This window comes from Corvus moneduloides, chromosome 2 (assembly GCF_009650955.1).
Source record: "Corvus moneduloides isolate bCorMon1 chromosome 2, bCorMon1.pri, whole genome shotgun sequence".
NCBI lineage: Eukaryota > Metazoa > Chordata > Aves > Passeriformes > Corvidae > Corvus > Corvus moneduloides.
This window is the reverse complement of record NC_045477.1, coordinates 18,203,515-18,226,686: the sequence shown is the minus strand read 5'-3', so window position 1 is coordinate 18,226,686 and position 23,172 is coordinate 18,203,515. Positions and strand designations below refer to the sequence as shown.

At 43.8% G+C, this 23,172-nt stretch overlaps 1 protein-coding gene across 6 annotated transcripts in view; it reads left to right on the top strand.

The window, feature by feature from the left end:
• The window catches only part of CD96 (CD96 molecule), a 32,126-nt gene extending 13,459 nt beyond the window's left edge, over positions 1-18,667 (top strand). For 3 of the 6 annotated variants that reach the window (XM_032098309.1, XM_032098307.1, XM_032098306.1), the window contains exons 6-14: positions 3,626-3,681; positions 5,622-5,712; positions 6,076-6,252; positions 7,419-7,472; positions 10,222-10,293; positions 12,185-12,262; positions 14,834-14,923; positions 15,996-16,119; positions 17,167-18,667. In XM_032098309.1, the coding sequence (XP_031954200.1) occupies positions 3,626-3,681; positions 5,622-5,712; positions 6,076-6,252; positions 7,419-7,472; positions 10,222-10,293; positions 12,185-12,262; positions 14,834-14,923; positions 15,996-16,119; positions 17,167-17,275 (851 nt within the window). In that variant the 3' untranslated portion in view covers positions 17,276-18,667. The remainder of the gene's footprint in view (positions 1-3,625; positions 3,682-5,621; positions 5,713-6,075; positions 6,253-7,418; positions 7,473-10,221; positions 10,294-12,184; positions 12,263-14,833; positions 14,924-15,995; positions 16,120-17,166) is intronic. The other 3 variants (XM_032098310.1, XM_032098312.1, XM_032098311.1) reach the window with 3 other exon arrangements.
• The last annotated feature ends 4,505 nt before the right edge of the window (positions 18,668-23,172 follow it).

The following is a 23,172-nucleotide window of genomic DNA, read 5'->3' as shown; positions in this document are numbered from 1 at the left end:
CATGTAGGCTGGCATTTCATTCTGTAAGCCTTCCCCATCTTTAGTTACTTGCCTTGTTCCCTTTCAAGTGGCTTAGGAACTGCTCTACAATCACTAAGGTACAACTGAATCAGAAAATTGCTGCCCACTTGAAAACCAGGCTTTATTTTGTCTTTATAGGTCAGTTGGTCTGGAAAACATATTTCCAAAGCTCCTAAAGTAAATTTTAAACAGTGGGCCTGTCAACAGTCCCTTGACTGTAGCTAATTGTCCAAGGAAGCCCACAGCTTGAGGATGGCACAGATATTCAAGGCTAATGCTCTGAATTCAAAGAAAGGTTCAATAGGGAACAGCAAAAAAAAAGGAAAATATGTCTGGAGGCTCTTGGTCACTGATGTAAAAGAAATAAAAATAGAAGCTAATGATCTGAAATCTCCTCTTGTGTTTGCATGATTCAGACACTTTTTAAAATCAACATTTCTCAAGTAGCAACAGTGTTACCTGGGTAATCATTCAAGGATACTTATATACTTGAACTCTCCTCCATCACTGCTGGTACGCTTGCCTAGATTTGTGTGTCTCAGCCTAAGAGGTTGCTTTATTTCGCTTTTTCTCTGAATTATGGTGAGATGTGTGCTTAGCTGTGCATGAACCCACTTCAGAATATCAGTACAGCAGGGTAGAGAGGCAAACTAGAGAAAACAGCTGTGGCCCATGGTGGTGAACAGTCTGTTTCTCAGTAAGTGCTGGCTCACTTTGGACCAGGGTGCTGTGCCACCAGCCTCTCTCGCAGGGGTCCTGAGGGCAAAGCTGGGTGCAGGGGCTCCCTGAGAGCCCTGAGGGTTGTGGTGGGTGCTGAGGAAAGTCTCTCAGACCACAGGCAAGTAGAGTCCACCTCTCAGAGGAAGTGTGCTTTTGTGCTCCTAGCCCTTTCACCTCTGAATTTTGCAGGTAAAATAACTATTTTGCATCCTGTCTCACTCTTTTCTGTTACCATTTGCTGAAGTCATGCCACTTATCATTGCACCATTCCAGCCTTTCTCCATTTACTCTCTTGTGCTGCAGCAGGAGGAGAGACCAAGAGCAGAGGGCTTAGAGCTTCCTCCAAGCCAGCCCACAAACCCATGCAGCGCTGGGAGAGACGCTGCTGAGAATAATCCAGCACTCTCTAGGTGACATGTGGGGACAAAGAGCTTTCAGATGACAGCACCTCTCTTGTTCCTCGTGCTGACCAGAGAATAAAGAAATGAGTATTTCTGTTCTGGCAGTTAGATCCAGCCTCAAATGGGTGAGACAGTACCTGAAGATAGTGTATATATACAATGTCAACAACACCTTATGGCAGTTTTATCTGTCATCCTGGTCATTAGCAACGACACAGCCAGGGAAAAAATGCCAGTTGAAACCTGGGAAGGTTTTCCCATCTTGGCAAGCCAGAATCTCCCCTGTCACCCAAACACTCATGCAATTGAACCCCACAGGCTGGGTGGCTTGAAAGCAGGGCAGGGAGGGCAGGCAGATATTGCATCACAGAGCTGTAAAGGACAGGAGGAGCAGGAGGAGGAGAGGGCACCTGTGGGAAACTTCTCATGCACAATCCCTCTGACAAATACTTCAGGCAGGGATAAACACAGCAGAGACAGGCCAAGTCTGAGGGGTGCCAGTAGTGTTCTCTTTCAGTTGTTTGAGGTGGCCTGAGTATGGCTGAGAATTGCACCGGAGAGGATGGAGAAACCATAAAAAAATCTCTCAAGGAAGTTGAGAGTTTTGGCAGGTTGAGTAAAAACAGACATTCAATCAAGATAGCTTTTTTTAAGAGGGTACTTTTGGACTGAAATACTTTAAAATATTTCTCTTCTAGAATAGAGTTCTTTTAGATAAAATTTTCTGTGAAAAGGTATGGCCTTTTCATGTCTAACTTTGCCAAATATTGATTTCTCCTTTTTGAAAGAGTAAAATCTCAGCAGCAGAAACTACTGAACTAAATATTGAATTTCTGCTAGATCCAAAACCTTGGTAAATATCCTAGCAAGACAAATGAATGTCAAACTGTTAACAGGGGCTGAGATGTTAATTGGAAAAGATCTATTAGACCATTCAGAGCTATGTGTGAGACCTGCCTGCCAGAACAGTTACCCAGCAAACACGTCTTCTCAGAAACAGAGGACAGCGCTCAATACGGGTGTGGAAAAGCATACCCATTCTCATCAAAAAAACAAAAGGAGGAGCACGCACTAGACCAGACATCATTTAGCCTCCCAGCCAACCTCTGCAGCGATTAGAAGATCCAGTTTTCCAGACTTTTCCCTGTATCTGAAAAAGTATGGCTGTCTTCTGCCAGCTCCACTACCATCTGTATAGTTTTGGCAAGGAAGAAACAAGAATGAAATCTTAAGATGCTCATTTTCTGATAGGAAGAATCTATAACCACTGCCCCAGCTTACCCCCCAAAAAAGCAGAAAAACCCAAAACCCAGAAGAGGGGGGGAAAAAAAAAGGAAATTCCACTAAAAAAAGTATCATAAGTCCAGAAAACCATAAGGCCATGATAATTAAATGTAAGTCATGCCCAGGCACAATCCATCAGTAACATCAGGCAGAAAAATGGAAATTAGAAATAAAGTCAGGAGAGTCCTTGGTGGATTAGTTGTATAAAACAACAGGGAAACCTGAATAGTTCACCTCAGGGGGGAATGTAATTACCTGAGGTGGTCCTGTATCAATTAACAGGGTAAGAAAAAGAGAAAATTATTTTAATGGTAGAGATTAAACTGAGGTTTAGGTTGGAAAGATAAAGAACTGTGGATCTCCTAAGTAATTCAGGGAGGGCACTTGTTTCCAGTCCAGTTTCAGGGCTCAGAAAGGGCCAGATGCACAATTTATCTAAGGCTTTTGAGATTTGCTACATATTAACATAGTTTCAGCAGTCCTTACTTAGCAAGTCAGTCAATATTGCTCCAAACCAGGTATCCCAGTGGCTAATTTTGAAATGCTGGTTTAGAGAGGCTTACAGCATCTGATAGCTTTAATTTACACAGTCAGCTGTGCCCAGAACCAAAATGCTGCAAAAAAAAAGTTTTTTGTTTCATGTGGATGTGGTCATCATCTGCTGCTCTGCTGTGAAGGTGGGCTCTGGGCTTCCTGGCAAGGCAGGAAGCATCTGTGGTGGGACACCGTCACGCATCTGTCCAGGAAACAGCATGTGGGTAGCTGGCACCCTAAATCAATCAACATTTTGGGGGATGATTCACTGGAGCATTGGAACATTCTTTGGAGATACCTTTGGCAAGCACACAGAGGAACCAGCAACTGGGGTGTATTTGATTTCATAGGGCCTGGGAAGGGTGGCTCTGCTGCAACTGCAGGATGGTTTCAGTTTGTTTCCCCAGCAAAGCCACCCAAGCCTAGTTGAGGTAGGCGGTGAAATACATCATGAATCCTGCGGCAATAGCTGCTGGTACAGGCTTGTAAACCACTTCCTCGACCTCAAATTGCAGCTGTGCACGCTTTTATCTTGCTTGATGTGTGGCTGGAGGTAGGATTTACTTTCCACTCTTCTTATGAAACAAGGCTGTTAAGTGTTATTAGAAGCTGTTACTGTGATCTGCAGCATCCATTTCTCTAACATATTTATGTTTGCTTTCCAGCTTACCCTGAGATCTTCATTAGCCTGCAGGAGGGCTCAGCCAGCACCTCGCAGAAGGTGAGCCATTTTGGAGCAAAGAGTGATGCCTGTGACTGCCACCAGCAGGGCCAGGGAACTTGAGCTGAATCACAAGTAGGAGGGACCTCCAAACTGACCGAGCTCATGGGGCAGCAGGCAAGGCAATGAGTTAATGAGGTGCTCATGCCCTTTCCTCTGAGCGACTCCTATCCCCACAGCAGTGAGCACAAACTGGAGCTAGCTAAGGCCTTCTCTGTTGTGTGGGCCTCTCTTTTAGTTTTGGTAATGGCAAAACCTAAAAGTCTCCTGAATTGCACTGGCCATGCTTGGCATAAAACATATTTATGGGGCATAAAACATATTTATGGCTCATGTGGCTGACTAGCAAGCCTCTCTGTCTACTAGCTATGGTACTTTGCTTCCTGTTCCATCTCTCCAAGTTAAAGCTTTTGATCTGCAAGTATCTCAAATTAAGAAGGTTTTCCTTGGAAACAGAGCTTGTGGACAGGCAGAATCTTGTACTATCCATAACCACCCACCCCACACAATCCATGAGTCAGTTGGTTCTGCAAAATGGTATCATTTTCCTGGTGACCTATTTCTGGGTGTGGTGTTGGACATTGCAGGCTTTTGTCTGCACTGTCCTGTTGAACAGAACAAGCTGCAATCATGGGACTGGACAATAGAAACTCCCCCAAGAGCCTCTGTCTGTTCTTCACCTCCAAATACCGACTCCTTTACTTCTCTTTTCTGCCTTTTCTTGCAGGGCTTAAATCTAGTGAGGATATCAGATTAGTATTTCTTCATAGGAAGAATTTATAAAATATTATGACCTAAAAATGCCTGAAAAATAAGGCAATAATGAAGAGGAAGATAGTGGGGAGCAATTACACTACAAGCTCATGTGCTGTTTACCATGGCAGGGAAAGAGTTTCCGCTGGGTAGTTTCAGTCTTTGTACTGAATGATTGACTTCTGCTGACTTCAATACATCAAGCTTGCTTTCAACTAAATGTGGGAACCACTTTCTTTGAAAGAGGGAGCAAGAGGGGTTTCTGCTGCATGAGTAGCACATGCTTTTTTTCTTCTGTTGAAAAGAACAAGGCCATTTCTCTTATAACAGTGTTTAGTACTTAGCAGTGTCATAACCTAAACTAAGGTTAAGCTAAATAAACATAATTGGGAATGTCCAGGCAGCATGAGGATGAGACCGCTCATCCTGCTAGTGCCCAACCCTTATCCAGCCTTGATATTAAAGTCCCGCCCATCTATTGTTTGCTGAGAAATTAAATAGAGCACAAACACAGATCTCAGGAACAAATGGCACAGAACCAGGACGACTGCATCTAAAGCATCCAATTCCTTGTGATTTCTGGAAATCTCTTACATATTGTGTCTGCTACAAAGGTATCTAATTTTGTATATTCAACATATCATTGGGCTAGGCAGTCTTTTTCATGGGATTATTTTCTTTATCTGCCTAACGAAGGAAGGATTTACACGGCAATCAGAAAGTTTCTCATTTTCCTCACACACACTATGCCAATTACCAATTCCAGTGTTTTTCCATGTGGGTGTTTGTCACTGGGGGCAGGAGAGTGGGGGTCACTCTACATTTCTCCAGCCACAGCACAGGACTGGAGGGGGTTGGAGTCCTGACACCCAGGGCAACGGGTGTGTCCCTGAGCTCTCATTCAAGAGTGTCCACAATCAGAAAAATGAGGGGAGTGGGCAAGAAACACAATAAAGAGGAACAAAGTGCTTTCTTTCAGATCAGGATTGTGAGTAAACAAGCACTGTCTGTACAGGAGTTTGGAAGCTGGCAGCCAGGAGAGAAGTGTCGGAGGCTCACCTAACATACATATATATACATATGTGTGTGTGTGTGTGTGTGTGTGTGTGTCTGTATGTATATATATATATATATATATGTACAGATGTATAGATGTAACCTAACAACTGCCTTTTGCTGTCCTGCAGCCTAACGTGAGCTGTGTTGTGAGGAAGGCATTTCCCAAGCCGAGCCTCCTGTGGTACCTGGATAGAGTGGGCCTGATGGAGCAGCCTGGAGGTAAAGCAACCTGTCCACAAGAAAACAGCACAGCTGCAGGAGTGGATCCCAGGGAAAGTCATGGCTGTTACCCACTCCTGCCACAGGGAACCTGTAGGGGTCTATCTGGCTGAAGGGGGGAGCGCCAGGCCTCCTCAAAGGAAACAGCTGGCATATGGCTGTGACCAGAGCCCCCTGCAATTGCCAGGGATGGGAACTATGGTTTGGCATGACCACACCATTCTTGCCAAATCTTTGACAGTGTCTCAGCAAAGAAACCTGTGGCTATATGAGCCTGCTTTCCAGTACCGATGTTTTGCACAGCTCTGACTTTTAGTTTGGAGTGTAACAAGAGGGTCTTTTCTTTCTTTTCCTCTCCCCAAGAAATTTCTGCGGTACAAGAAGACTGGCAAGACAATGAAGGTTTCTATGAGTTGAGATCAACGCTGATGCTGCAAGGGACCCATGAGACATATAAGATGTTCTCGTGTGTGTGTCTGTTTCCCTTCCCATGGAATGAAACAAGGAATATTTCGTCAGAAGAAATATTTGTTTCCTTCGGTAGGTTTTTCACAGATAGGACATATCTAAAATGTTAACACCAAACACATATATTCTCTGTTATTTAAAATACTGAAGAAATGCCAAGAGTATAGAAGCTTTATTGTACAAGTTGATCACACAGCTTGAACTCTCTGGCAGGTTTTTTAGCTCAAATCTTTGCTCAAGCCTCTAAATGAGCTAAGAAACTCCTGCACAAACAGAAGACACTTGTTTGTTTAGGCAGAATCTTGCTGTCCTCCCCATACCCAAAAATATTCTAGCATAGCCACATGGCACCAGTGAGCTATTATAATCATGTGTTTTTCACTGAGCACTCGTGGCTCCCTGGGAAACCAAATCCTCAGACTCAGGGCTAAGTTTTACGTCTTCAGTAAAACATGCAAAAGGCTGCACTGCTGTGGGTGGTAGAGAAACTGCCCTATAACCTGTACTGTAGGAATTGGCTACATGATTAGGGAAGTGGGGAGAAATACTGTCCTGCTTTTTTGGTGAAAGCGGGAGACTTGGCAGTACAGTTTTCAGCACCTCTGAGGATGCAGTGTGATGGGTGAGAAGGGCAGACAGATTTCCTTTAGCACTCTCTTGTGCATGTCTCCTCCTCAGGTGCAAATGCATACCTTTTAAATTTTTTTTTTTTGTGTATGCTCCCTGCTGCACAGACAATATGACTGAGCTGCTGACCCCTTAGCAGCATCTAGGGGCACATCACCTACCGTGGAAACCACTTGCATCCCAGCTGGGTTCTCTTGTGGCTGCGTATGTTCCTATTGGCATGTTTTTCCACAAAGTAAGACTGCAGCAAAAGCCACCGCTTACTCCTCTGGAAACATAGCTTCAGAGGGGAGGGAGAGAAATCATAATTTTTCTCAAAAATGACTCATTTTCCCCAATTTGCAGTTTTCTAGAAATGTATTCACATCGAAGAGATGTCAATTAAAGCAGTCTATGTTCTTGCCTGCAGGCTATGCTAATGCTAAGATAGATCCACTCTGTACAAAAATGTTAAAGTATTTAGATGTGACAGAAAGGAAAGAATTACATTAATTCTCTGCCATACTTTCTGCAAAGGTGCACAGTATGACACAAGCCCAAACTAAATTTTCAGCCTTTATAACTACTTTTAAGAATTGCTTTAATCTTTCTCTGTTTTATTTCCTTCACAGACAATAAGTCTAATGAAGCCTCAGCTGAAGTTTTTACTACCACAATTTCAGATGGTAGGATAAATTTGAGAATAAAATAACTTGGGTTGTGTTCGAGGTGCATTTATAAAGTCCTAAAGCTGTTGCAGCATTTACTACTCTAAATGGGTAGTAAGGTACCCCTTTCTGCAGCTTTGACTTCAGAGAAAATACTATAAACCAATATTTTGGTGATGTAATCTATCATAATTAAGACCAAGCATAATTAAGCTCCAGCCTTGAGGGGCACTTAATGTTATTTGTGATGCTTCAGCTGGCATTTGAATATAGTTCTTTCAGTAGTGAACTAATAATTAAAAATAACAGCCCTGCTAATGGAGGTTCTACCTTCTGCTTAAGTACACAGCCAGGATCCTCAACACTTTTGCTGTGTTAAAGAACTGATAGATGTTTCTTAATTTGTGTAAATTTGGTAAATCCCTGCTCTTCCCCTGCAAGTTTGTCTTATTATCAGCTTATTGCAGACAGATGAATGTTCTCTCCACACCTCAGCCAAAGCCCTTTGGGAACATCTCTCCTGGAGCAGTTTGCTCTGCTCCGCGTGGGAGGCAGCTGCACTTTAGCAGGGGGTTACATGAGTGTGTCAGAGAAATGCTGAAAGCAGATGGCATGAAAAAGTATGGGTTTTGTGGGAAAAGCTTCTGCAAGTGCAAGTTGTGGCAGGCCCTGGGGGCTCAGCCAATACCCCACTGGGCACCAGAAAACCATCCCAGATATTGGGGAGCCCTGAGAGAGGGAGACTTTTTCCTCTGCTGGCCTCTGCAAGGTGAGCTCTCAAAGGAACCCTAGCAACTTCCATCAGGCCACCACCCTGCTTCACCTTGCACACTGCAGAACCGTCTGGGAGCCAGGCACATCTCAAAGAGCCTCGCTGCTCTGGTTTTTAGACCTGTTGCATCTTTGGTAAGGAGTGCTTTACATCAGCCAGCTACTGTGAAATCCCTGTTAGCATGGGCAAGGCAAAGCTGAAATGCAAATTGAAGAGAAGCAGTCAAAGGAGGTACAAGTGTTAGCACAGAAAAGCAGCTGGAGAGTGGATAGTTACCTGCTTATGCTAAGATCCAGTCTGCAAGGGTCACTCCCACCCAACGCCCTCCACACGTGCCTGACCAGACAGAGGTACCTTCTGGCTGCCTTCCCAGATATGTTTTTCTAGTGGAGTGTGTGAGCTTTCATAGATCTCTTCCTTCATGGACCTCTTTGGGGGAGACATAATCCATCCTCCTAGCCTACTCAGGGAGTACTTTGCCTCTTGTGATGGGAAAAATAAAGAAAGAAAACAGATATCTCAGGACATATATGCAACTTGGGCAGGATGGTGTCTCTGCTGAGCTCACCTGTGTGATTAACAGTTCTTTAATTAGAAGGAATAACTCCCCCTCCTCTTCTCTGGGGACTCAGTGAGCACTTTTCAGTGCAGAGTGTCTCTGAAATTTCCTCTCAGAGTTGCAGCCTCTGAAGTGCCTCACGGATGGAGCTGTGCAGCTGACACTACCAGGTCATAAATGTTATTTCAGCATCTGTGCTAATAAGGTGACTCTCTTTGTATGGAATAAACCCATGTGACTCATTTCTGGTTTTTAAGTTGAGGTGCCAGGGGCTCCAAAAATTTTTCCCCAAAGCCTTTGTTTCCCATGGGATTTCTCAGCACAGTTACCTCATGTGCTTCACGTTTCCTTCTGGACTGCTTGGCTGAGTTGTGCATGAAAAGATTATTTGGAAATTTGGAAATTAGAAATTCTTGCTCCTGAACCTTTGAATCACCCACTTTCCTAAAGCAGAATAAGCACCTTTCTCATGCCGAATGTTTGCTTTCATTTGTTATAGACTTTGGTAATTCAGCACTTACATCTGCTGTCATGAGAGCCTCAGCTAAGGGGGAAAAATACTTTATTTCTTACTCAATATATGTAGGATCTGTGCTTGACCACTGCCTAAATGTCATGCACTCAGAGTCCAAGGTGTGACTGGGAAAGGTCAGTGTGCTCTGGTACTGACAGTACCAATGGGCTGCTGCTTGGGAATTTGTGAGCTGTGAGGTTACCCAAGCAGAGATCTGACAGAAATCTTGATAAAACTGCCAAGTCAGGGCAGCATGTAAAATGGCATGCTGAATATTAGGTATTATTCCTACACATTTTTATAAAGTGGAATAATATGCCTATAAAACTGTAAATAATTTTGTCCTATTATGACAGACAGGTGCATGTAATAGAAAAGTTAAAGCCATCACTTTTCCTTGACCCGACAGCAGGGCACATTCCCATTCATTAATTTTATAACTAACTCTGTTTTACCAGAGCATGGATATGGATAATTACATGAAACTATCTTCAGCAATTGAGAGGAGAACCCTCAAGAGCAGGTGATCTCCTGGGCTTATATGGCTGTGGCCTGTTGTCATGGACCATTTCTGTCAAGGCCCTGGCTTAGCTGGGGAGCACCACATTCAAGTGGATGATCCACCCCAGAGCAGTCAAACTGAACCCTGTGTATAACAGCACAAATAATCAATGCCTGCAGCCAGCCAGCCAGCAGGAAAGGGTCAGCACTGATAACATCAGCCATCTGCAAGTGCCCACTGGAGTTGTGAAATGAGTTTTGAGCATTTAACCTTAACTCCCACAGCAGGATTTCTGCTGCACAGTCTGCATTTACCCAACAGCTACTGCAAGCTCTTTGATCTAGGTTGTTTTGTGATTTATTTACATTATTTTCTAAAGAACTTATGGACCAAATGTGATACCATGTAAACTGTCTTTAGAGCACCAGACATCTCTGGCCTCTCTGGATTTCACAAGTCAAGCAAATTTGGCTCCTGCTTCCACAACACAAGGTAATGAATTGAATCTGTTTTCTCTATTGCTTCAACAATGTAGAAAAAAGACACATAAACACAATAACCATCTTACTTTTTTTGAAGCAAGAAATTTAATGTCCATTGAAGTCCTTTTCCTAGTACATAACACACTAGGAAGTACACTGACCACTGTCAGTGTAACCACAGTTCAGGAATAAATATATGAGAAAATACTGTCTTGAGTTTATCTTTTTTAATGCTCTGTGTAGGATATATTCATTAATTTTGGCAACTGAACAGACATCGAGTGTTATTGGCGTTTACAAAGAAGTTAATTAGTGTTATTATAGTGCTTACAAAGAATACATATTGTCTTTAGTTAAATATCATACCTAAATAGAATACTGGAGGAAGATACTAAACACAAGGCTTTGGCCTGCCCCAGAAGAGTGCTCTTTGGGAGATAAATCACTCAACATAAAGCCCTGGGGCTTGCAGAGGCTTGACTGAGATATGCCAAGGCTGGAACACAGATTGCAGCAGTGCTGAAATGAAAGTTTGCTGCTTCTCACACTGCCTTCCCCATCTCCAAAATGGAGACACCTGCCTGTCTGACAGCAGAACAGATAAGTTGCTTGTCCAAGTTGAATGAAAGCCCTTCCGTCTCAACAAAAATATTAACAGCAAAGGCTATAAATATACAATGTGAACAGGGAGGATTCTCCTCACTGAATTATACATTTCCTCTGGTTGAGGTGGTACGAGAACAAACTCATAATGTGAGACGAATCTGAGCCATTTTTCTTCTGCAAGTAGCCCAGGAAGCAATTGTCTTTTATCAGTGCTCCCAACATGTGCCAGTCATGGTATGACAACCCTGGGTTAGCGCTTCTCCTCTCTGGATCACTGCTGGTCCTCACACTGGTGCCACCATCAGCTTCTTGACCAAATCTTCCGGGCTACAGTCTAGACACAACACCAAGGCCAAGCCTGCTGTTTTAGTCTACTGATTTGGTTCAGTTCCTGCTATTTTGCAAGTTTTTAATAAAAATATAAGAGACTGCTGAGAATGGGTATGAGGGAAGAGTGCACATATATAGGCAAGAGGAGGAAGAGGGGAAGCAAAACCAAGGCTGTTAAAACTGTAGCCTGGTTTTGCTTAGCTTCCACAACAGCTCCATCACTGAGCCAGAGTTGCTTAGGCTTTGAGTGATACAGTTACAGCTGCAGTTCACCTTCTCAGGTTTGTTCAGATGGCTTGATATTTTTCCAAAAATGAGACAGTTGTTAAGAAAGATGGATTCTTTTTAGTAAATGTGAAATTGTTCTCTCGGGAAAATGAAGGTCTACATGCCAGCTGCCATCTGTCTGTGTTTGAATATCAGATAAATAGCTATCTGAGCTCTAGAAATCTTAGCACTAAAAAAATGCTTAAAGGAAAACGTTAAATAAGTTGTTATTTGGCATCAGACATTGCAGGTGTGACTCTTGTAGTCTAACTTCTTCAAAACTTCCCTTTGCTAGTTGGGAAAACAGTTTTGTTTCACTGGAGCTGGTGACATCCTGTCTAAATTCTGATTTTTATGTATGTTTGTTCATCACTCTACTGGTTTCAGGTCGAAACAAGCCAGTGCACTCAGGCTCCTGAGGTTCACCTGAAACTAAGCTGAAATAGAAAAATGCTTCAAATGTTTTGTCTAAATTTATTTACCTATCTCAGTAAAACTCCTCTTGAGTTTCTAGCTCGTGATAAGCTTTCAAACCAGACAGAGCATTGTGTAGTGCTTGTCTGAGGGAAGCCAGCATCTTGAGTAGTGGGCTACACCTGTTTGACCTCAGTCAGAAAACAGGGAAAAAAGAGGGGGAAAATGAAAAACAAGTGATATGGCTCCCTACAGCAATTTTTACAAGCCTGTGTGCTTTTCAGCAGGAACACTGACTTCTACCACAGAGGCAAAAGGCTACATCAGTGCTACAGCAATCAGCGAGACTTTGACAACAGCACGTGAGTAGACAATGCATCTCCTTTGCTTCACAGGACTGAAACAGAGGGGTTATGAAAGTGCAAATGTGGCACCAGCTCAGTGCGTGTTGGGTTGCAAATCTAGAGTAATCTGGAGCATCTTGCAAAAACCACAGCAGCAGATCTTCAGGTCCTCAATTTGTGATGCCTTTTCTCAGAGCATTAGCTCTGTGGTGCTTATTTTCAGCCGCTAGTTGAGAGTCACCACATTACCATGCAAAAATTATTACTAAGCATGGAAAAGTTGTGTCTGAGCAGAGGCCAGAAGTCAGGTGGAGTAATGTGTACCAGATTTTCAATATTTCACAGAAGCAATTTCCCTGTTGAGTTCCACTGAGTTAGAAGATAAAGGCTTGGGTTTCCAAGCTGTCAAGGATTTGCCGTGGCAAAAGAGGAATGAAAAAACATTTGAGCAGCCCAGTTTCATTAGACATATTTATTTTAATAATACTACAATTGAGATAGTTGCTAAGCAAATGTAGTGAGTGCTGAAGGTAGTTTATTGATGAAATAAATTGCTGGAGAAGCTAAATAAAATCGCAGAGCAGCAGTGAAATAATGAGATAATGTGGAGCAATAAAGGCTGGCTAATAGAACATTGAAAGACAGCCTCATTAAAGATCAATAAATCAATAAAAAAAACCCCTAGGGTGAACATTTTTTCACTAGTCTTTCCCTTTAGAAAATCTCTGCTCAGCAATACAAAGCCCATAGTGACTTTTCCTTTTTAACATCTTGGTTTGCCTTTGTGCGTTTGGAACAGGCAGGACCTGTCAATGTGCTTTTGCATTTGCATGGGAGTCATCTTTTGGCTGAGGCACAAATGTAGCAGCCGCTTTCCATTTTGTGAATGTATTTTTGGTAGCACTCTGGTGCTGATCTACCCTCGTACAACCCACAACCATGCATTTATACCACAACCTTGTGACAGCTTCTAATGCTTCACAATTATGCTCTTGCACAGCTTGCTGGTTGCAATTTTTGCTAAAAGCATGCTGAATTGCTCTACTATTTGCAGGGGATACCGTGTGTTGCACCACTCATCCGCACATCCCTGCCACTGCTTCCCTGCACCTGTGCCTGCCTGAACACCAGCTAAGAGATAAGGGCCTTGAAGGGTCCTCAGTCCAGCAGCTGTAATTGAGGGCAGTTTCAGGCACCAGTGAGCCTGCTGAGGCACACACACGTATCCCTGTGCTCTCCAAGGGCCACTGGGCTCCTATGACAGTGAGTACCATTATCATTTTGGTCCTGAGATGCTCTAACACAAGCCATTATGTAAATAAGAATAAATAGTGCTCATCAGTGTGCTGTAGAGAGCACAGTGCTATCGGATCTCTATAAGTGTATATCCTTTTTTTCGTATGTAACTTTGTAAAATGCCATGCATTTTACAAATGTGAGATCTGTCATGCTTATTCACATAAAATCTAACACCTAGTAAGCAAGCAGAAAAGAACTGAATTAATATCCAAAAATCTCAGCAAATATTTAGAGTGCCCTAAAATTGGACTGATTTTTAGAAGGCTTTTTAATGCACACATACATACATATATATACACACACACACATACACTTGAACTCTCAATTTCAGCCAAAGCTAGCAAGCATCTCACCATAAAGAGATTTTCTTGGTTCTGTCTGGTTAGCCATTTACATAATTTAAAGCTGGTTTTTTTTGTATTGAATTTATAAATCAACAGTTATACCAGAGACTTTCAGGTTCCTCCGTTATTTCATTTGTTGTTTGCATCAGAGAAAGTCAAAGAGTACAAAATAGCCACAGTAGAGCCTAATGAAGTAGTCATGTACAGGCTTGTAAGATAATCGAAGGACATGATTCTTTTCTGTACAAATTTGAATGATTCCACCACTGAATCCCCACATCAGAAGTGCCATGGCAGCTCTGGAAATGCTGTGCCATTGTCTATTTGAGTATTTTAGCTATTATTTCAGAAGCTGTGAATGTGGAGATGGCTAGAAAAAACAGAAATGTATCCTTATGGAGCACTGATCTTAAACATCAGTAGCTTAACTGTATTAGGAAGGGAAAAAACTGTCTATAAACAGATGATGGATGATTTTTGTGGTTCAGACAGTACTTGACAGAGGAGACTGAGGTTTTGCTCAGTCATGACAAAGGTAGGCTCTTTGTGTTGCTGCTAAGCCACTTAATATCTTTAGGTTTCTCATTACCATCAAAGCGGTAAAAAGCTTATTATTCTCCCAGATGGCTGCACAGCTCAAAGCTGGCTCAATGCTGGCTTGATGAAACATCTTAACAGGTGCTTGCTCTCTTCTCTTCTCTTCCCTTCCCTTCCCTTCCCTTCCTTTCCCATTCTCCTTTAATTTGATAAAAGTACACTTTTTATCTAACACCAGGTTGTAGGCCAAAAATGTAGGCATCTTGCCAGTGAATTTTTACACCCTGATCCTGGAACTTGATTTCCTCTTTTCAGCAGGGTGAATAACAGTGGGTTCAAAAGACAACCTTCATTTAAAAAAAAAAACCAAGTAAGTTACTAAAAATATTCTGTGCCCATATCTTTTTAGGTAACCTGTCCTACAGCATCACAGACCAGACAATTTCAGCTACTGGAGGAAAAGATTTGTTTACTACCAGCAGCCTGCTGAACAGTACTGGTGAGACATTATCCTACAAATCCTCTAGTTTCAGCATGCCACTGCAGAAGTACAAAACCTGGAGCCTTGTTTTGACCAGGGGATTTCAAAAAAAGGGAAAAGAGATGAAAAGAGGAGTCAGCTGCTGTGTCCTCATACCACAGGTTGTCACAGGCTTTTGGCATTCCAGCCTTCTCCTTCCATCTGCAAGCAAAGTTCCAGTGCATGTTTTCTTCCAGCAGCAAAATTTGGCCAGTCACACTCGTGCCCCAGGGAAATCTCACAGCTCATGCAGCATGGTGGACTGGCCACAGCGCTGGCTGCCATGGTGGGTAAGACCCAGGCTGGGTGCCACACCAGTATGGCCAGCCTTGCACAGGGTGGTGATGCCAGCACAACGGGAGGTGACACTGAGGCGTATCGCCCATGGATCTCTCTGGCACCCAGGCCACTGCTGCACCCTCTGGCAGCTGGAGAAGGACTGTGGTCCTTCTGTCCTTCTTCTCCATGCCCAGGACCTCAGGGCACCTCTGTCAGCACACACAAGGTTGACTTTGCAGAAGGGGGAAGGGGACAGGAATCTCAGCATCCAGTAGGGAGAGGCAGCTGGAATGGGACTGGGATGCTGTGCTGCAGACAAGAGTTCACCTCAAAAGGCAGCTGAGCCCTTGGCCAGACGTTTTGGCAGGCTCTGGCGTCAGTGATGTGAAAAATGAACCACTGGGAAGGAGGGCTGGGGTGGGCAGATGTGCCTCTCTGCACTGTGAGCTTCTAGCAGAGCAGCTCACAGGGGAACTTGAGAAAGCCAATGGTTTTTTGGATAAATGCTCTCTGGGCTGTGCCTAAATAATCTTGTCAAGAGAACCAGTGGGTGGCTGAAATCAGCTCACACACCCAGTCAGAACAAAGGTGGCCTAAGTCCATAAATCAGAGCTGCAATGCTTGGAATTTGGGATCCTCAGCCTGGTGATGAGGGGCTGCACTGACACCAGCGCTGTGCAGGGCAGGGAACAGCGAGCCACAGGCAGCAAACCTGGATTTCCCTCCTCTCTGAGGACACTCTGATGAGCTCTGACTGGTGTGTCCCTTTCAGGTGACAAGAGGAATACCAAAGCCAGTCGCTTCCCCTGGCCAACAGTAGTAGCTGTCCTGCTCCTCTTCTGCAGCTCTCTAGTGGCTCTAGGCATCAGGAAATGGTGTCAGTACCAGAAAGAGATGTAAGTACAACTGAATGGAATCACAGGGGTGGGAGGGGTGGCACAGAGGGCAGCACAAATTCTAACCCAACTGTTTGGATTTACGCCTTTTCATTTGAGATGACACATAGCACACAAGGCCTTTAAGTACGTGAATAACTAATGCCATTTTTTTCATACAGTATGAAAAGTGGAGTGTTCTCAGTCCTTTCATCTGTTCTGTGGGTTATCTTTAAAATAAACTTTAAGAAAAGAGCTGCAGTGCAGCTTCAGGGTGTAAGGGAAGAATAACAGTCAATTTTTGTCCCCAGAGCCCCCCATTTCTATTAGCCTCCCTGCCAGCTGCTTTTGCTCTCTCATTTTCTATGGTTACTTGAGGACATGTTTTAATGAAACTGTACTTCTAGGGCAGCTCTATTTGAGTTTTGAATAATATATATGAAAGTAGGCTACCCAAAACTCAATCCCAGTCAAAGAAGTGTTGAGTTTGTAATTATTACCAAAGTTTGATTCCCTGCTAAAGCACTCTGAGATCTACTGGTGAAAGCGATATCTACGAGACAATTATTTTTAATCTTACTAACATTACTAAAACACTCAAAAAATCATAGTTATAATTAATCACTTATGATTCTAAAAAACCCTCTTGAAACACAGCGGCAAATCCTGCATATCAAAGGTAAAAACAGGATTGATTTTTTTAACTGATTTGGGATGGGACCTTTATTTACAAATTGACCAAAAAAAGTTACGAGTCTTTAACTACACCTTCAGAGAGCAGTGTGAGCAAAAGGCCTGTGCAGGGGTTTTGAATGGTTCATCAGGACCATGTTCTCTTCTTTTAAAACATGAATGAAGTAAAATTGAGGTGGGAGCTGAGAAAGCCAAATGAATACCAGGAGGTGTGCTGGGGTTATAAAACAGACTCAGGGAAGTCACAGTATGTAAGAGCGAATGTCAGGTGCTCTTATAATGACTTAGTGCCAATCCACCTCCTCCTGTGAACGTTTTACAAATGTCTTTTGTGTGACTTTTGTGTGATAGTGCATTTTCTCTCTTCTATTTCAGTATGAACAGACCTCCATCTTTCAAGCCACCGCCGCCTCCAATAAAGTACACCTCCATGGTGGAGTCTGATGGGACTCCCCCATCCTGCCATGAACTGGAAAACCTGTAACATCACCCACACCCCTTGTGTAGCACACAGAAGACTGACACAGTTAAAAGGTTCTGCCTTTAGAACAGTGATTACAGGAGCTTGGTGTTAATGACCCATATTGAAATTCAGAGCTCCTATATGACATTAATTTTGGCAGCTGAGCACTCCTTAGGACACTCCCTTCATCCCATGTATCTCTAGGTACGCACTACATTAACACCATCGTGAGTGTCACTGTGAGATTACATGTGCTTAATTTGAACTGGGTGATTGACTGGGAATTTGCTGTCTTGTCCATAGCAGCAGATTCACACATCACTCTGCCAGCCTGACTGAAGTGTTGAAGCTTGTCCATCTATTAAATGTATAGAGATGACAGCTCTGCCGTATGGACACCACAGTTACATGGGAAACAGTGGCTGAACACAAGATTTTGAGACCTACATGAGCTGTTCTTGCAATTATTTATTTTTATTGTGGACTAACATAACCCAACATATAATTTTCTATCACTGTGAAACCAAAAGAAAGAATCAGCACCAAACACAGAAAGAAAACATTCTGCATCTCTTGGCACAGGATTGCAGCACCGGATCATGGAGAGTGGCTGGTGAGATGAAAGGTCATGGTGCAGGCCTGGTGCAAGTGTATGCAAAGAAGTCTCATTGTCATCGGTGAAGTCACAAGAAAGCCAATTTTGGGCTCATGTACAAGTCACCTGTGGGCCAGAGACTTAAGGACTGAAGCAAGCCTAAAGATAATGGAAAATTCTAGTCCTTTTGAAAGGCCTTTGAAATTGTACTTACTTTTAAGTCTGCGCTTCAGGAATTATATTTACAGTATACATTAAAAAAAAAAGAGAATTTAATAATTTTAATTTGGTCTTAATGAGCTTCCATCATTTGCTATTTTCACATTTTCCGAGACCTCAGGGGTAGTTTCCCAGGTGGCTTAAGCCTGTGAAAGAGATGACCCAATCTTCCCCCTGTCCTGCCCAAGCTACAGATTTCCTTGTATTGACACTAATGAATAAATGATGGTGCAGAGGGTGGGCTCGGCTTGGCCCTCTGCACAGTTCTCAGCCAGGTCAGCAGCTGTGTCATCACCAATGCAAGGCACCAGAGCTGCAGGAGGAGCACTGCTTTTGGCAGCAGTTACAATACCTTCAGGCAGCCAAGAAACTGTCCCTCTTAAGTTTGGAAATGCATTGTTACCACAATGGTATTTCTGTAATTAATGCAAATCAGCTAAAATTCAATCATGTCAGGCTTAAAATTGATATTCTGATTTAGGAATGGGATTTGCTTTATTTACTGCTAAACACTGGTCGATGAGTGTCAGGGTTCAGAGCACTGTATTTCCCGGGACTTTAGATTAAATTAATGGCTTACTGGAAAAAATGGTCTCACAGACCTTTTTAGCATATTTTGTTGTATTATTTACCTTATAGTACAAGCAGTTCTAAATCCATCATCTGTGTGGAACAGAAAACACTTTGTTTCCTACAAAACGATACCGATCAATGTTAATTTGAGCATTTCTTGTCTGTGTGGTGTTGTAGGAGCCCAGTAGTTAAACTTTTGTCATACTGTCCGTCGCTGCAAAAGAAGGCCGATTTTTGCCCTTAAAAAAATAAATTAGAAAAAAACCACAAACAAACAAACAACAAAACCCCCCCAAACAGATGGATAACAGTGTTCCAAGGGGTGTGGAGAGCCAAGACGTTCCTCCTTGCCATTAGACGAGGATGACTGTCTGCAGAATACGTGCCGAAGGGGAGTTATTTTATTATCTCGGGTGTTCTGATCCCCACGGTTGCTTCTGGCCAGAGATGTTCCCTCTGACCGTGAGCAGCGCTCATGGGTGTCAGCGCTCCCTGCGGTGAGCCCCGCTCCCCGACGGCCCATCCCCGAAGGATGCTGCTGCTGCTGCTGCTGCCTCCGTAAGCGGTGCTCGACGGGGTAACGATGCCCGGGAGCCCCCGCCTGGCTGTGGGCGCTTCCAGCCTCTCCCGAGGGTTTTCCTCAAAAATCCCTCCGCCGGGACACGCGGGCGGGCACAGCAGCTGCGCTCCCGCCGCTCGCCAGCAGGTGGCGCCGCAGCACCGCGCCCGCCGCCGAGCGGGGCTGCTCCCCGCCTCCCTTCCCTTCCCTTCCCTTCCCTTCCCTTCCCTTCCCTTCCCTTCCCTTCCCTTCCCTTCCCTTCCCGTCCCGTCCCGTCCCGTCCCGTCCCGTCCCGTCCCTGCCCTGCCCGTCCCGTCCCACCGGCAGCAGCGCGGGAATGCGGCGGTGTCCCTGCCTGCCCCGGGGCGGAGGGACGGGCACACGGAGGGTGCCTGCCCTCCTCTGCCAGCTTCAGAGAGGGAACAGGGAAAAGGGGCAGCCATCAGATTGCGACCTGAGAGAGGAAATCCCCTGCGTGCCAGCCCCATCTTCCTGGTTTTCTGCAGCTAAATTTGGTGTAGGATCGTTTCTATTCTGTTTGCCTCTATCTGTTCCTCACCACGCTAAGAATAGAACATACAGTTTACTCAATAATTGTAATTTAGTTCAAAACTGACCCCTGCTTTAAAGAGAATAAAACCCAACCAAACAAAACACTCAGCTGCAGCAACTTCAGCTGCCCCATCCCTGGAAGTGTTCAAAGCCAGGCTGGATGGGGCTTTGAGCAACCTTGTGGAGTGGAATGTGTCCCTGCCCATGGCAGAGGGGTTGGAACTAGATGATAACTTCAGATTTTTCTTTAAACCCAGAGCATTCTATGATTCAGTGATTGTTTTTGGCAGCTGCTGCCCCGGTACATAAACTGGAATCCTTGGCTTGAGCTTGGGTTTTGTCAGCTCTGGAATTAATTGGCCCAGATCAAGTTACCAGATGCTTGAAGGTGGCTATGGGAGTATTAGATAAAAGCTTTTCTGTAAGCGGAAAATGTTAAAAGCTTGCTGTGTGGCTATAGTAAAGATTTTTTAAGAGACTCTTAAATGTTTGTTGTGGTTTAACCCCAGGTGGCAGCTCACTTCCACCGTAGGATGGAGAGAGAACTGGAAGAGTAAAAGTGAGAACAATCATGGGCTGAGATAAAGACAGTTTAGTAGGGAAAGCAAAAGCTGCATACTACCAAAGAGAAACAAGGAATTTGTTCACTGCTTCCTATGGGCAGGCAGGTGTTCAGTCAATGCCAGGAAAGCCGGACTCCATAATCTGTGATGGTGAACTGGGAAGGCAAAACACCGTCGCTCTGAATGTTCCCCTTTTCCTTCTACCCCAGCTTTATATGCCAAACATGACACCATATGGTGTGGGACATCACTGTGGTGACTTGGGGCCAGCTGTCACAGCTGTGTCCCCTCACAACTCCTTGTGCACCCCCAGCCCACTCAGTGGTGGGGTGAGAGGCAGAAAGGGCACAAAAGGCTTTGACATTGTGTAAGCCCTGCTCAGCAGTAATGGAAATATCTCTGCATTATCAACACTGTTTCTATCATAAATCCAAAACACCAGCTCATAAATCCTCATACCAGATACTATGAAGAAAATGAACTCTACCCCAGCCAAAACTATATTGCTAAATGCAAATCCATGACACAATAAAACATGCAAAGCAGACCCACGTCAGGATCTGAGGTCACGTAGTAACATGTAATGTCATACTGTGAAATTAGCTGGGTCTGCTGTATATGGTCTTTAATACGTGCATTACACAGCCATAAAAGCAATACACTGGAAAGCTAAGCAGCTAGGTGGTTTTATGCACAAGTGGTTTTCATCTGCTCCTGAGGAGATGGTGAATGCTGCAGGGTGAGAAGAAAAAATGACAAAAGCAAGGAATTTGTTCTCAGTATTTGTTTGCAGTTGCTAATGTGCCTTGTGAAGTCAGCAGCAAGGCCTGGGGATTTCAGTGGAGTAAGTGACTCTTCCCAGGACTCTGTCATTTGTATTGCTGCCTGTTGCATCCAGGTGGTGCTGGGCCCTGCTGATGGAGGGCCAGGAAAGGCTTCCAGCCCCAAGCCTGTAGTGTGTGTGGAGCAGACAAGTCTCCTCAGCCTGGTTTCCACCTCTCTGACAGAGAGGACAGCCCTGAGCTTAGCGGATGCCCTGGTCCTGGCACACCTGACAGCCATCCCAAACCCTAATCCCCCTGAATTACCTTTTGCCTCACTCTGAATCACACAACCTTTTTAAACAGTATTGCAGTGGTTTCTCTTACAAGGCACCTTTTGGTCCTGTAAATCAATTAAGTTTGGCTTGTTTATTTAAGAAGCACCCCTATAGTTTGCATGGTGTGCTCCAGTAATTGGAATGCAGGCAGAGGTGTGGCAGTGCCTGGGAGCAGGCTGTGGGAGAGCACAGGCTGCCTGGCCATCCCAGTGCCAGACTCATTAGGTAACAGCTGCTGATAATAGGCTTTGCCACTTGGGATTTCCTGGGATGGGCTGTTTCGCCCATCTTAATACCGACCTATGGAGTTTCTCTTTTCAGGGATGTTCTCCTCATTGCAGCTGTGTTGAAAGCCTTGAGCAGTGCTTCAGCTTCGTTTCAGTGTTTGTGTTTGCTTTACAAAGTTGTGCACAGAAATTATACCTGTTAACCAGCACAGGGTATTGGTTACTTCGCGTGGTCTTTGCTGGATTTAAAGCCATCACGTGTTAGAAATGGAAAACGTTAGAAAGACCTGTGTATGCTTTAACTCCAGAAGAAGCAGGATACAAATGAGAAATTTTGTTTTATTTATTGTTTATGTTAGTAAGCAATTCTTCCTGACTCTGCAATTAACTTTTGAGCAATAAACCAATGGAAAGCTCCTAAAAAGCTCTGTAGGGGGGTAACGACTGCTTAACCCTGTCTAAGGAGATTTTAATGGAAATAATATCAAATCATATTATCTTTGAAATTATTTCTTAAGGACAAGACAAAGCTCAGGGAAGTCCACAGTAAAGATTATTTGATTTCAGGGAACATCCGATTATGTCTTTAAAATTCCCCTTCCATCTGCTTTCTAGCCTATGATGTTTCATCTTTTTTCTTTCAAAATCTCTTATACCAGGTTGCCCTGATAAAACTTTTAATCAGGGCAAAATAATGTATCTGTTTGCCCCTTGGTTCCTTTCCAAACGGGATGACTTCCAGATTGGCATCCTACACAGCCTCAAACACCCTCATGTGGTGTAAACGAAAAATTGAATAGCTCGCTATTGTCAAACATACGGCTCACAGATGCCAGGGCTTGGCTTGCAGCAAACAAAGGGAGAGGGAGAAGCAGGCAATATATTGATAGAACTGACACTGAGGCCATGAGTGACGGGCAGAAAAAGGAAGGGAAGTCAATATTACAATATTATATTATATTATATTATATTATATAAATCTAAGTATTTGCAATGGGCTTAGGAAGTGCAAAAAGTGCCGTGATAGTAACAGTGGTTTTCTGACTTGATGTAAAATGGAAAATGAACACTGCTACTCGTGATGCACTTGAAAGAAGTGGCGTTTTAAATGCAGTGATGTCTGCAGAGCTTTGTGACTGAGTGTGTCTGATGGTCTGATGGTTTGAAATGTTAAATAATTCCATTGCAGTCAGGGTAAAAATGGTAATGAACAGCTTGGAAGAGTCTGAGTATACTTACATGCAATGTTGAGCAATTAGCTTCTCTCTGTGCGAGTGAATCCTGCAGTTTTCTTCTCATCAGTAGCAAAGTGACCTTTAAAATGCACAGAAGACACAGAAGCTGTTCCAATAACTTATTTGATCTATTGCCTGCTGATAAATTGCATGTAAGGATTTGGAATTTACATGGCACTGTAGACTTTGGGCTGAAAAGGAAGATTTTGAAAACATTAACAGAAAGCTTTCTAACAGTGGCAATGCAGCCTGTTTAAGAATGGGATGTGTTATCAGGATATTCAATGTGGTAAGGA